At 38.7% G+C, this 14575-nt stretch overlaps 1 protein-coding gene across 1 annotated transcript in view; it reads left to right on the forward strand.

Moving 5' to 3' along the window:
- The window catches only part of LOC104566991 (E3 ubiquitin-protein ligase CBL-B), a 58030-nt gene that overhangs the window by 16953 nt on the left and 26502 nt on the right, over positions 1 to 14575 (forward strand). Inside the window, exons 5-8 of the mRNA XM_088533680.1 lie at positions 298 to 385; positions 3130 to 3261; positions 5915 to 6118; positions 13645 to 13830. Of these exons, the coding sequence (XP_088389806.1) occupies positions 298 to 385; positions 3130 to 3261; positions 5915 to 6118; positions 13645 to 13830 (610 nt within the window). The remainder of the gene's footprint in view (positions 1 to 297; positions 386 to 3129; positions 3262 to 5914; positions 6119 to 13644; positions 13831 to 14575) is intronic.

Below are 14575 nucleotides of genomic sequence, written 5' to 3' on the forward strand. Positions count from 1 at the left end.
ACTGTGTTGAACTATGCAATAACAGCTACCTGCTAACAAAAGGTCAGATGTATTCTCCTGGTAACTGAGTGTGTGATGCCAGCTTTTTGCTTCGATAGGTGAGCTATGCTTTATCATGTGTCAGAGTACACATGCAGCCATTCACATCCAAAAGTTGAGAAAAAATATCTAAGGAAAGATGATGCACTTATTGTCTACTGTAGCTTACTCTGGCTGTTGGATTTTTTTAAAAGTAATATTTAGCTAAGAAAGCTAAAAAAAAATACACACATTTATAACAATCTTTTTGTGATGCAGCTATTTGTTCCCAGATGGACGAAGTTATAACCCTGATTTGACAGGGTTGTGTGAACCCACGCCACACGATCACATAAAAGTGACACAGGTATGTTGCAGATTGGCAGTTACTTTGTAATCTTCACCTCCCTTAGCATTTCATCCAGCAGTGAGAATAACTTTTATTAAACTCTGAGAAATAAATTCAAAGGAGTGAAAATACGCTTTTGTCAAAGAGACTTAGATGAAGCATAGGATAATAATCCTTTAAGCTTTAGAGCTAATGGTCACGCAGGTGGCATGTCTTGGGAAGTTTGTTTATTCATACCTCTTTCAAGTGCAAAGTGTGTTAATGGTGATTACAGTTTTTTAAAGTTTTTTAGATTTTTTGTCATGGGTTAATGGAGCTTGTTATTTCTTTGCTAAGAGCAGATGGGAATACAGAAATAAAATCAAGATCACGTCATAGTTTTTAATTCAAAACAGGAAAGGTACTGTTTGTTGACAGGTCCAAGAAGAAAAGCATAGTCCTCTCTATCACAAAGATGTTGCTTCCAGGGTGTCTCTCCTTTCTTCCATGTTTATTGTGAAAATTAAAAGAGAATTTGGGGAAAAGCAACGGAAATGAAGTGTGTGAAGGGACTGACTTTCAAGAGAAGATAGACTAGCTAGATATGCGTATATTCTTGTTAAGTGATGATGGGATATACTAATCTGCAGATGTTTGATATTAGAGGAATAGGAAGTAACCACCACAAGGCAAAGATTTGATTAAAAAACATTGCTGAAATCAGCACCAGAAGGCTTTATCTATATTATGTATTTTATGTATATGTTAAAGAGTGTTTTCTGTAACAAAAGTACCTGGAAGAGGGTGTGCTGAAGGCAAGACTGCACACTAGGCAGGGCTCTGTAAAGTCATAGCTTCTTTGGGCTGCATCTGGTGAGCTGCTGAATCCTTTATCACTATGTGTGCTGGATGCACTTTCCATCTCCAGAGATGCTTTAGAAAGTATCTATGGTATTACTTACTATCTATAGTATTTGAGGGAGTACTATTATGAAAATGTCTGCCTCTTCAGTGAATTCCTTTCCCACCTTCCTGTGGAAGGTGTGAAAACTTCCAGCAGTCTGATATCCTTCTTTTCCCTCTTTATAATAATGAATGAGCAATACAGATGTAACAGATACTTGAGTTGCAGAAGAAAATGGTCTAAGCCCATACCCTCACTCCTCCTCAGAGGAAGAAAACAAAGCTTAGACCTTTTCAAAGTTTTCTTGTTTTTCCACAAGGTAGTCTGTTCTTTTTTTTCAAAGTCACTGAACATTGCTATCTTGTTTTCTGAACATGTATTTGTGAGTGAAATCTTAGTTAATATTCATATATTAATACATCTATCAATATTCATAGTATGAATACCAGTTCATTGAAGCCTGAGCTATATGTATGTCTTAAATAATACCTAGCTGCAGTAGTTTAAAGGTGTCCCTAGAGCAGCCTTAACCTATGAAAAGATGGTACAAAACTGGCTGCAGGCTGGACTGCTGCAGGATGCTTTACGAGAGCTCCACCACAAGCATATTTAGTGCATACTGACCGCAGCTGCAGGTACAAGTTCTTTCATCTTGCTTTTCTTAGCCTCCTCCACCCTCTCTTTACTCAACAGTAGTTGCTTATTTTCCTGTGACCTGGATGGTTCTTTAAGCTTTCAAAATTTGCTTTTCCTAGAGTGAAAAAGGGAGAATAAAAAAGCTCTTATTCCTGCACAAATGCTTTTGTTTGCCAGTCCCCAACCAATACCTTTCCTAACTCTAGAAAACTGTTCTCAGCATGACTTTTACCTGTGTTCCTCCTGACAAAGGTTTTCTGGTACCCTAGTGTCAGTCTCCTAAGGCCACAAAGCCCTGGATGACCTATGGATGACTGTTGCCCAGGCTGCATTCCTGTCATGCCCCTTCCCGGGGCTTGTTCACTAAGCTGTGTCCGGTTGCAAATGGAAGCCCTGTTGCTTGTCGGATTTCAATCAAGTGGCTGTCATGAGCCCTCAGCGTACACCTAGAAAATGAAACCTCCTTTTTGTTCCTGTCCATCACGTAACTGGTCCCTTACAACAAGACTCTCATTATTTTCCTCTTAATTGCAGCCGATGAAAGCGGAATGCATGCCTTGCATCAAAATAGTAGCTAGATGAGATATGACTTCCTGTAATAAATGGATGTTGAAAAAGTCAGGTCATTTTTTTTTTCTGAAATGCAGATTGGCCTTTTGGGGGGCTGAAATAACGGTGATACTTAATATAAAAGCAAAACCTAAAAAGCAAAACCAATAGTGCAGTCCATTGCTTCTTAATGCAAGTCATCTTGCCAACAATATTTATAATTAGATTCCATCCACACTTACACAGACACACATACGCTAGATTTTCTCAAGTAGTTAATGTAAAAAATTAAAAAATGCCAATAGTAGTTGGGAAGAGGCAGGGGAGATGAAAGCAAAAATAATTGTTCCTCTTAACTCTTAAGAGTAAGTTAGAACATTCAGGTCAGTTGAATACATAGTAATTCAAATTCTTTTGAGAAGTCTGTAGAAATCCAAACAGGCACAAGTTTATTAAATTTATCTGTACTGTTTATGATGCCATTTATCTTAAGCTTGAAGAAGCAAAAGAGTAGGATTTTTCAGAAACTGAAGTATGGCTTTTAAATAAATCTATACCAATGATTTCCTCTATTCTTAAGTAAACAGCTTAGAAAATGGACTCAGAATTTCCTTTGTCACTGGTAGTATTTAAGTATATGCTTTATTGACTAATCACAGTAAAGAAATAATAATTTCACATTCTTTTGTTACAGGAGCAGTATGAATTGTACTGTGAAATGGGTTCTACTTTCCAGCTGTGTAAAATCTGTGCAGAAAATGATAAAGATGTGAAGATTGAGCCTTGTGGGCACCTCATGTGCACTTCTTGTCTTACAGCATGGCAGGTACAGTCATAGTCCGGTAGTGGGGAACAGGAGAGTTTTCTCTCTGATACATCTCTCTCTGCTGTGTGGGTTTTCCATTCACCTTTTCAGGTACTCGGTAAGGATATTCATGGACATGTGTATGAAAAATGGTAAGCTTTTTTCATTTCGTGGACTAAAATCCGTCTGTGAAGAATGAAGTCCTAGGAAACATGAGAATTTGGCCTGTAGGCTTGCCAAGGACATTTGCTGCTTATTGGAAACCTTTTCCCCAGTACGGGATCTACAGGGGAGGTGAAAGCTGGGCCTCGCTTGCCTCTTCAGTCACCCAGGTCACTTCATGGTGTGTTCAAAAGCAATGAGAGGACAGGTAGCAGCTGGGAATTGGATAACCGACTAAACAAGGTTCCGTAAGGGGACAGGATATTTTTGACAGGAGAAGGATTTAGTCAGTCGAGCATTTCATACCTTGCCCTTTGCAAAACGAGCTCAGAATCTCCCTGTGCTTTTAGCTGACAACATGCAAGTCACGAAGCCTCACCACCCAGCTTTTGACAGCTGTGGGGGTCAGACAGATGAATGGAGAGGAAAACCAATCTCAGTGTCATTTACAGAATACTCCAGAAAGCACAGGTGCTTCCTGGTGATGCCCCAGTTGGACCATTTTGTCCATTTTGTTCATGGACTTAACCAGTCTGTGACAAGAGGACTGATGCCTTTAAGTATAGTTAACAAACATTTTAAACTGAAATCAAAAGCAAAGGTTATTCCTCATAACAGCTTCATGCTTTTCCCTAACAGATGCTTTCCAAATCAAATCTTTTTCAGCACTTGTGCTTTTAGCAAATACTTTCAGTGTTATTCAGCCTCCTTCCACCACCCGTCCTTCAGCGCCAAGGATGTGCTCTCTTTTGGAGATCCAACAAGCTCCCGTTTCAGTCTTCTAGCCCAGGGACTTTCTGCAGAGGACCAAGCCTTTTAGGCTCAGAGAGTTGGCATTTTGCAGTGGCATCCAGCTTTGTCAGAAAATACTGTCCAGCGATAATCAGCCAGCTACTTTTTGGACTTACTGCGAATTTAACTTTTGTATAATTAGTGAGGCAATGAAGAAATACCCTGTAACAGCATCGGCTGTTACAAGCTTCTGAAGGGCTAGTGCTTAATTGCTCTCATAACGGCTTCATTAGACATGCCTCCAGAGGTCCAATACAGATGTTTTCACTAAGCAGAAAAAAAGTTAGCTAATAAATTGAGTATGCAACACCAGATCTGCACAGAATTTTAAGCGTGATTCAGAGTTGTTCACCCTTATGAAGGTCAGTCTCTCAAATATACCTTGATTAAACTATCTTTTTGTAAGTAAGTAAGCAACCTTGTGTAAGTAAGTTTTGTAAGTAAGCAACTTCAGTAAGTATGCAACGGGAGGAGAATTTCGTTTTTTTCCACTGAAATCCTTTCTTCTCTTAAAGCTTAAGTTCTGAGCTTTATTATGAAAGCCTGTGGGCTGATAGGCTGCATTGTCAGGCTCATGATAGCTCATTTCTCAATGTTTTAAATAACCTTTCTGTGGGCACAAACAAGTATGTATGTATATGTATAAACATCTGAGGTCTCTCTCTTTTTTTTTTTTTTTTTCTCAATTGTGTTTATACAACTGCATGCAAGTTTTGGCTGTTGTGATTGGGTAGTGTGTTTCAGTGAACAGAACTAGTACAAAATTATCTGACAACACAGGTTTAAGAAAGCCTTGGAAATGGCAAGCGCTCTGCTAGGCCCTTCCATCAACTCCCTTTCTATAAAATAGCCACGTGAAGAATTTTATATAAGGAATGACTCCTGTTCACTTTAAGGTGATTACTTCAGTAGGACCCTGAAGTTTGGAGGCACTCCTCAGACTATCAACAATATGGTCTTTTGTAATTAACATGCAGGACTGGTAAAAGCAGGTTAGTTATTTGTCTGCCCAGTGGCATGCTGTAGCATTTATACTGCACAAACGCCGGTGATCCGTTTTAAATCTGTTTCCTATAGAATCATAGAATGGTTAAGGTTGGAAGGGACCTCTAGAGGTCATCTAGTCCAGCCCCCCTGCACACGCAGGGTCACCTAGAGCACATGGCACAGGACTGCGTCCAAGCGGGTTTGGAAGATCTCCGGAGAAGGAGACTTCACAACCTCTCTGGGCAGCCTGTTCCAGTGCTCTGTCACCCTCACTGTCAAGAAATGTTTCCTTAAGTTCCTGTGGAACTTTTGATGCTTTAATTCCTGGCTGTTTCTCCTAGTTCTATCAGTGGCCACCGCTGAGAAGAGACCAGCACCATCCTCCTCACTGCCTCCCTTGAGGTACTTATAGACACTGATCAGATCCCCTCTCAGCCTTCTCTTCTCCAGGCTGAACAGGCCCAGCTCCCTCAGCCTCTCCTCATAGGGCAGATGTTCCAGGCCCCTGATCATCCTTGTAGCCCTGCACTGGACTCTCTCCAGCAGCTCCACATCCCTCTTGTACTGGGGGACCCAGAACTGGACACAGTACTCCAGTGAGTACAGTGTTTCCTTTGCAAGCTGCTAGAGGTCACGTAGAGGACATTTTGGTGTAGAAGTGTGTAAGACTTCATCTTCCAGTACTTTTTAAGTGCTACTTTTAAGAATGCATGTACTTCTTTGTTTTGCTCAGGAATCTGATGGCCAAGGCTGTCCTTTCTGCCGCTGTGAAATCAAAGGAACGGAACCAATTATTGTGGATCCGTTTGATCCAAGGGATGAAAACTCCAGGTGCTGCAGTATTATTGATAGCTTTAGTATGCCCATGTTGGACTTGGATGAGGATGATGACAGAGAAGAATCTTTAATGATGAATCGCTTGGCTTCTGTCCGAAAGGTAAGTTTGCACATACTACACAATGAGTAAAGCTGCATATGTAAATGTAAATTACTCTGTCTGTACGTGTAAAGAGTGAGAGGTCACATCTGATGCTGTAGGTTTCAGCAGCTCATTGAGGAGTTCTCAAGTTGGAAAAATAAAATATATCAATACTGGAACAAGAAGACTGAAGTTGAATGGGAAAAAAGAGAGTCCCAAATTCCCAGCTGATCTATTTGAGTTAATTACTGTGCTGGAAGAAGCATTGGTTTGCACCAGCTGATAACTTTTATCCAGAATAGTAGATACTGTTTGGAAAATTCCTTGAGTGGTCGTTTGTAAGAAAAACAAAATTTCATAAATACAGAACATATGGGTACACATGCTTTAGAATTAAACATGTGTTTCTAAATAGGCAATATAGATTATTACTATGTAAAGAGTGGCCCTGAACCCGGTTCCTACATATTGCACACATACATGTTTAATCATGCTTTACGTGAGTTGGCTGTGGTTTTTATTTCTGTAAATTAAAATGCTATGTTTTAATACTAGGCATCTGTAAAGGGGGAGAGAAAGGTATCTGAAATTATTCACAGTAACTTTGTCTTTTGCAGTGTTTCAAATGTTCTTAAAATGCCCTGTGTTTATTTCTGGAATCCTTTTTTAGTTGGTCGTAAGAGATGTTGTCACTTACAAATAAGCACAAACATTAACAAAGTTTTGTCTCATACTATACTTCTAAGATTTCATTACTATTTTATTACTGCCAGAATAGATACTGTTATGGGCCACGCAGTACCAAATTTGAAATGCATTTTCAATATTCTGCCTTTTACTAAGGTCTTTACTAGATAGAATAGTTGTCTTGAAATTCATTTCTTAATGTCTCACTCTTCCATTTCCTTAGCATTGTCATTTGTTTAATTAAAAAAAAAAGTGTTTGTGTCTTATCTGAGAATATCTGTCAGTTAATATACATACTTCTGATATCCTTCCTAACCTCTTAAGTCATATGAATCATTATTATACTGTGTATATAATACCGCACGGCCTGCTCTTGGGAACAGTTTATCCTTCCTGTCTGGATTTAAATCGCAGCCTGACCTCCGTGATATAGTCTTGAATTGATGGGCTTTTATAACGCTATCATTTCCGTGATAAGACAGGGTGCGTTATGCTTTTAACGAAAGAAGGCACAGTGGGCTCTAGTGTAAGAAGAAGTTGTCTTCAGCATCCACCAACTGCTCGAGTACTTTGGTTCTTGCTGTTTTTACAGCATTAATTTCATTTCATAGTTCAGTGAAAGACATCTGCTCATGACTTCATCCTGAAGTTTGTCTTTTTTTTTTCTCTCTCTTTTAATTCTTTATTTGCAGTTGTTGAACTATCAAGTCATTTGGTGATTTTCAGCTTTCCCTTGCCTTCTTGCAGCTGTTAGCAGTGCTGGTAGAATAACACTCTTGACCATGCCATTCTTGTGGAATATGTCACAATTTACAAGCACCTTTGTTAGCAATGTCTTATTCAGACTTGCCTGTTTCTTTTACTGTTATTTATTTGTTCCTGATAAACACTATTTCTTTAGAGCTTGCTATAAAAAGCACTTTTTATTCCATGTGACATTACATAGCATGTTTCCCTCTTTAAAAGTTTTTTCTCTTGGTAAGGTATTAATATGAATACTGCATAATGGATGTGTTTTATGGGCATTTTTTGAAACACTGGTGATGACCGATATGATCAGGTAGTTCTTGCTAGTTTTTAGTTGTTGCAAAGATTTTCGTATACTTTCTCAAAATGAATCTCTTTGTCCTTGAAAACTGAGTGAACTGATTCTATCTCAAATCATCTGGCTAGACCATGTGATAGCACTGAGAAAATTTGCTTGTGGCATATCTGGCTAGCGGTGGTTTGGGATTTAGACTTAGCGGATGAAGAAGACTCCGCGGCTGTGAAACTTCTTGATGCCGATAGGGTTCAAGCTCTGTCGCAGGAATATTGGAATGCATCGCTATTGTGCTGAAAGGCTCATGGAGGAGCTCTAAGCTGTTGCTACCAAGTTTCACTGCCTTTGAGACTTACGCTTGAAATACATTCATAATGCAAAGAATAGTTGCACTAAGCTCATTTTATTCTGCCTTATGAAGCACAGATAGGCATGTTTCTCACTGATTAAAGGGCCTGCGTGGGTTTCTAAGTGAGCTCTTTTTGACAAATGGGAAAGCTGAAAAACACTTTTTGAGTTGTCATTAGTGTTTAAAGAAGCTATAACTTTTTGTTATCCCCTGCTGTACCTGTATGAATTATCTTTTATGCAGACTGGAAAGATAAACCTCCTGTTTATTTCCTGAAATCCAATTGCAAGACGCCATTTAGGGAGCAAAGAGCCTAATTTCTTTGGCGGGTAAAGGAATATGAGTTGAATATAAAAATACCGTTCTCCATTTTCTACTCCATCTCTGAAGCGTACTCATGAGCAGGCAGAGGTGTCTAGATTAAATCCCGGATGGACCTCAGACTGGAAATTGCTTTCAAGAACAGAATAATCACAAAGCTACTTACTCATTCTTTAATGGAATGAGTAAATGGATCCACTTTAAGGAAAATGAATCATTCTTGCAGATCAGATGATCAGCTGTAACAGAGGCTTCAGAGAAATCTATTGCAATTAGTGTATCTGCCTTATCCAGCAACTTTTTATTTCAAATTGTCTTCAGATATTTCTTTCATTCAAAGATGAGGAGCGGTGCCAAAACCTCATTGACTTATTGCTAAGAAATTTCTAACCACTTGGTATTAGATCAGCTAATGCAGTTATTGCTTGAAGTTTTATTTTTCTCAGCTCTGTATTTTTTGGCCTAACCAGGCTTTGCAAACCTCATGTGGGTCATAAAATACTCCTTAAAAATATGCAGATTATAGATTAAGGTAAACATTAAAAATGGAGCTTTTTTAATTTTTCTTTTTAATAGAAGGCATTTGAGTCCAGTAGACCATTTGTATTACTGCTTAGTCTTAAATGTTCCATTGTCTGAGTGAATTAAGCGCAGTCTATCCCTCTATGTTAAGCAAGATCTAGCCTGATACAGTTGGCTTAAAAAGAAGGAAAGAAAACTATATAGTGCAGGAGTTCTCTTTAAAAGCTATATATATATTTATATATATAGGTGCTAAGACAACTGTATAATCCAAATGAAACATTATTATCACATCAAACCATAAAGGGAAGCCCTAACAGTGTAAGGACACCATGAAATTTTCAGTGAAGTATGTTCACATTCTCTAGGGACACTTCCTTCTGAAACCATATGAAAAGTTACTTTTTCCATGGAGTTACTGACCTCTCTGAAAGGAATTTCACAGTTGTTGAAGCCCACCAAAAACTGACTTTGATTCACATTGTTGGCTTCAAAATATTTAGACTAGGTCAGCAAAACTGAAAGCTACTACTTCTCATGACTTCGCTCTTTCCAAAGGATGAGTTAGTATGGACTTAACAAATCAAGACAAAAGACTTTTAGTTCTCAAAATAGGGAAGGAGAGTGGGTATGTTTTGTTTTGTTTTACCCATTTCCCACCCTTCCCCTTTTCAAATCTTTTTTTTTGTGGTAATGGTTGTTTACATAGTAATAGAGTTTCAACTCAGTAGAGTTTCAACTTTTGTCATACAAAATACAGAAGCTTCTGAAAAAAAAGGCTTCAAATATTTATCCAGGCATTTTCCCTGACCATGAATTCTTAGGCTACGTCACTTAGGAGTTTATTAAAATCATGCTGCATGACTTGAGGGTCCTCATGTACTTAGTTTATGGTGCTTGAAGAAGAGGTGTAAATGCTGGGAAACAGCGTGCCCCGCTTGGTTCAAAAGCACCCGACCGGCCCCACGGGCAGTCGGCCTCGTGCCGACTCTCGCAGCCTTAGGTCGGCTCCGTTCCCCTGCTTCACGTGTGTTGTGTTGGTTCAACAAATGAAAGATTGAATGAAAAAAATGAAACAACATAGGCAAAGCATGTTTGCAGCCATCAGTGGTAAGCGGTGTTGCTTTATATCCTCATCCATGTTTTTTAAGTCCACCTGGTACTAATCTGCCGAGGTCACAACTTGCCTTCACAAGAAAGAAAGAAAATGCGAGTTACTCTTATCCGACTATAACTAAGGCTTATTTAATGAAGCTTCAGGGCACTGTATGAAAAGTTCTCTTTTGGTGTCAGTCTGCCTGGACCTTCTCAGAGGTCTCGTTTTGCAGTCTGTAGATGGTTGTATTAGCTCCAGCAGCACTCCAGCAACCAAGATAACACTGCTGCAGCAGTCACTCTTTGAGGTTTTCGTTTAGCGTGTTTTTAGTATTTGCCTGTCCAGCAAAAAGGGATTTGAAACTAAAACAGTGGATTTGGTAACCTGACTGTTAACACTTACATCATACAAAGCTTCACTAGAAGCTGTAATCCGTGTCAGAAGCAGCCTTACTTTTAAAGTCACTGCCACTAGGGGCAATCCGATACCAATATTTGCTGGTAGTAAGCATATATGATTAAATAACATAACTGTGGTCCGCTCTGCAGTACAATAGCAAAATAGGTCACAGCTGGGCAGCATTTATGCCAGCCAGATGATGTCCATGCTGCTCCTCTCTTCTTCTCCTTCATTATATCGTTGTTGCACAGGGTGGGTCACCGCAGAGCTCCTCTATCTACAGAAGGTCTCTCCTCTGTCACTACAGGCTCACTTGTATTAGCTTGTGTCTTAATTGCCTGCTTGCTTTATCTTTTTGTTACTATTTCTTTTTACTATGATACTCTCATTGCTCCTTCATTGAATAGAAAGTACAGAGAAATCTTCAATAGGTGACAAACAGGATAATCTATAAGTCACTTAGACCTGAGGGAAAGTGCCTTTTTGAGAGATGATACTTCATGCCAAAAGAGGAGCAGTTATATACAAATCTATTGCTGCATCTGCATGAAGTATAGCCATCTTGCAGGTAGCTCTCAACAAACATAAAGCAATAATGTACGTTTTGAAAGCATTTATAATTTTTTTTATCTATAGAAATGCAATATTGAATGCTGAAGAAAGCGCATTTGCTACGGCAGAGTTTTTTTGTTTCAATTTAGTATTAGTAGGAATAAATGAGGGTTCACAATTTAAGATTCTCCCAGCAAAGCATTCACTCTCCAGGACCAAGCAGTGACATGGATTCAGTTTCCTTCTAGGAGACAACTGCTTTTCTCATCAGCAGTTGGTCTTTGTGTATTCTCTGTGTGTGTGTGTGTGTGTGTTTTTGTGTTTGTTTTCTCTTACTCAGAAGTTACTGTTTAGCCCTTTGACTGCCCCCAGTACCCTTCCTGACGTCTTTGGGGACTCCAGCACATAGTGAGAGCGTTGTGGCAGTAGGAAAGGGTAGCTTTAGGGAGACCGAAAGATTTTGCAGTGCTGAAACAAGAAACTGCTGTCAGGTTAGATTGAGATCCTTCTATACTGTTAATGCTTTGGAAGGCTTTCCATTTTATTTTGGCAGTTGTGACTTCCTATCCAGGGAATATAGTTGCTAGAAATAACTAAATACCAAATACACATGGAACTGAGAGTTTATTGTGGAAGTTAAATTAATTTCCTGTTTCAACAGGGCCTCATTGAAGAAAAAGTGGATCATTTTGCTTAGTGATTTTATAGGGCAGAACTGTGTAAGAGAAGGTGGTACCCCCGGATAAATAGATAAAAACGGTGGATGTTCTGAAAATGCTGTTGGTGAAGTGCTGCTGCGAGTAGCTGGGAGCTCCCGTAGCTACATGGGGTCTGACATTCTCGGGTTGCTCCTTCAGGAAGTCTGTTAACGTGGTGGGACAGCAACTAGAACTTGTAAAAGCTTCAGCCCTCCTTCCCACCTAGTACTCTGCATTTACTGCTTTTATTATTCTTAGCGTCCATCCTCCATTGTATATAGGATTATTTCTTAGATGTTTTGGAACAATTCATTGCTGCCTGAGACACCGCACAATATGTAACACCATATAATTTAAAGACTTACTACAGCACTGTCTTTTATTTTTAAATATATTTTACTGGAGATGCAGACCTGTTTATTTGGTTCTATTTTAAGAGGTTTGGGAAATAAATTTATTTCCTCTCTAATGCTGAAGGCAAGGTTTTGACTATATTACATGTCTCCTATTAGAAATGCTTGGTGAGGGTATAACTGAACTCTGAAAACTAATGTTATAAAGTGATACAATATTTATTATGTCATTCAATAGTGGATTCTTTCTGTTGAGTAAAAGGAATTGATAGTCATTATATTTGGTTGCTCAGGCATGCTTCTAAGATATTTAGTATATATCTATTTATATTATAACATATTCTATGATAATATATAATTATATATGGATATCTGTGTATTAGGTGTATTATTATATTTATTATATTATTTCATTATTTTATTCTAATTTAACTTATTCAATCGGTTCCTTTTCTGTGATATCCAGAGAATATGAGCATAATCATTCCTGTGTTTATCCTCCCAATCCTCCAGGCAGCTCCATTTCACCAGTTAGAGGGTACCAAAATTAACAGCTTAATACAAACGTTGTGACCACTTCTGCATTGCAAAGAAAATTGAATTGAATGTGTAGCTGTGAGACTGAATTTACAGGTTTACTAGATGGTAAAATTTGAAGTGACACAAAACATGTCACCCAAAAAACAGATTTATCCTAGAGATCGGAGCATTAATTTTTGTCAGTGTTTTAAAATGCTTGATTTAGAGTGATGGCAAATAGTCCTCTCTAACCAGGTTTAATGGGAGGTTTTGGAAAGCCTCCATGCCTGGATGGCCCGAGGCTGGGGTGTTCGGTGTGAACGGCTTCCAGCTGTTCAGGCTGTGAGCCAGGAGAGCCCAGGAGAGCATAAATGCCCAGAACGACCTGCAGTGCAGTGATATAAACATAGTGGGTTCACTGAGTATTTAAATAAGTCAGTCGTGTTTGTTGAAACTGAACCACACAAGGCTTAGGACCTGGTAGCAAAAATGAGTGCTGCCTACACTGATGACTGAAATCTTCGATTCTGATCATCATACAACATAAGTTCTTATTTTTAAAGAGTCAACATACTCTTTTAGATGAGATCTAGTTAATTTTCATCATACCTGTGCATTTGAAAGGACAAGCCCAGAAAATAAGTCATCCTTTGTCATTTGAAATGTTTAGTATGTTTGTGTGTCATTAGTTTAATATTTGCTAAAATGGTAAACTGAATGCTGTGGTGAAATATTTTTTTTTGTAAATCACCTAATGAATGAAGGGGAAAATAAATGAGGGGGATCTTAGTTAATTATGAGATAGAATGACTTACAGACTTCTTTTGTGCTGTACCTAGAGGCTGAATGCTTACACTACCCAGTAATGAAGACTAGCAGGGCGTCCATTATCATAAGTGACTCTGAGCGAAAACCTGACAAGTACCAAATGTTTTAGTTATTGTGGAATGAAAGCTGCTTACTTCATGATCAGGTAAATTCTAATAATGCTTTTTCTGTCTTGAAGTGCAATGAGAGACAGAATTCACCAGTGACATCTCCTGGATCTTCCCCACTTGCACAAAGAAGAAAACCACTTCCAGACCCCCTGCAAATCCCACATCTTGGTCTTCCACCTGTACCTCCTCGTCTGGATCTTATTCAGAAGGGAGTAGCACGATCACCATGTGCCAGTCCGACTGGATCACCAAAGGTAATTTGTGCTGAGCCATATTTCTTTGTATGTGAGAAACTGTACTTGCATATTTATTTTGGAAAATCGACAAGTAAGAAATTTTGACTTCTTTTTGAGCCATTCTTGCCAAAAGATCAAAATGTCTCATAGCTTAGAAGAACTTGAGATTAGATCAGTATTAATTTAGTCATCGGAAGAGTCTTTGCTCCTTCAGTTGACTTTGGCCAGGCCTGTCCCCTTGCATAAAACCTTACTCAGTCGAATGATTGCTGTTAAATGTGTTGGTCAAATGTGACCCCTGGTAATCTGATGGTTATAGTGCACTTGCTTATGCTCAGAATTTTAAAGATATTGGTTTGACATTGCTGTAATGGATCATTTCTCTAATAAAACTTGATTCACAAAAATAAATGGAAATGACAGTTTCCTGAAAGTAGATTTAGAGGTCATTATCTCATTAAACTTACATGCTGGGCACTGATGGCAATTTATGCTCATTTACACAGTATCCTGACAAGAAAAGTTTGTGCAGACACCTTGCTTTCAAAACTTCAAGTGGCATAGATTAGGGCTCAGGCTTTAGAGATATTAATGACAACAGCTAAGAAATTGTATGCTATATTTTGGGAAACAATTATACTAAATTATACTAAAGAGTTAACTTTTTTTGAGTGGATAAGGATGAGGGAAAGCAAGTGCTGTACTATTCCCTTCTATAAGTTGGTTGTTTTGTTGTAATGGCTGCATAAGGAGAATGAATTAA

This window comes from Tinamus guttatus, unplaced genomic scaffold (assembly GCF_059628265.1).
Source record: "Tinamus guttatus ecotype Peru unplaced genomic scaffold, ASM5962826v1 Tinamus_guttatus_pri_ptg000035l, whole genome shotgun sequence".
In the NCBI taxonomy this organism is placed as follows: Eukaryota; Metazoa; Chordata; class Aves; order Tinamiformes; family Tinamidae; genus Tinamus; species Tinamus guttatus.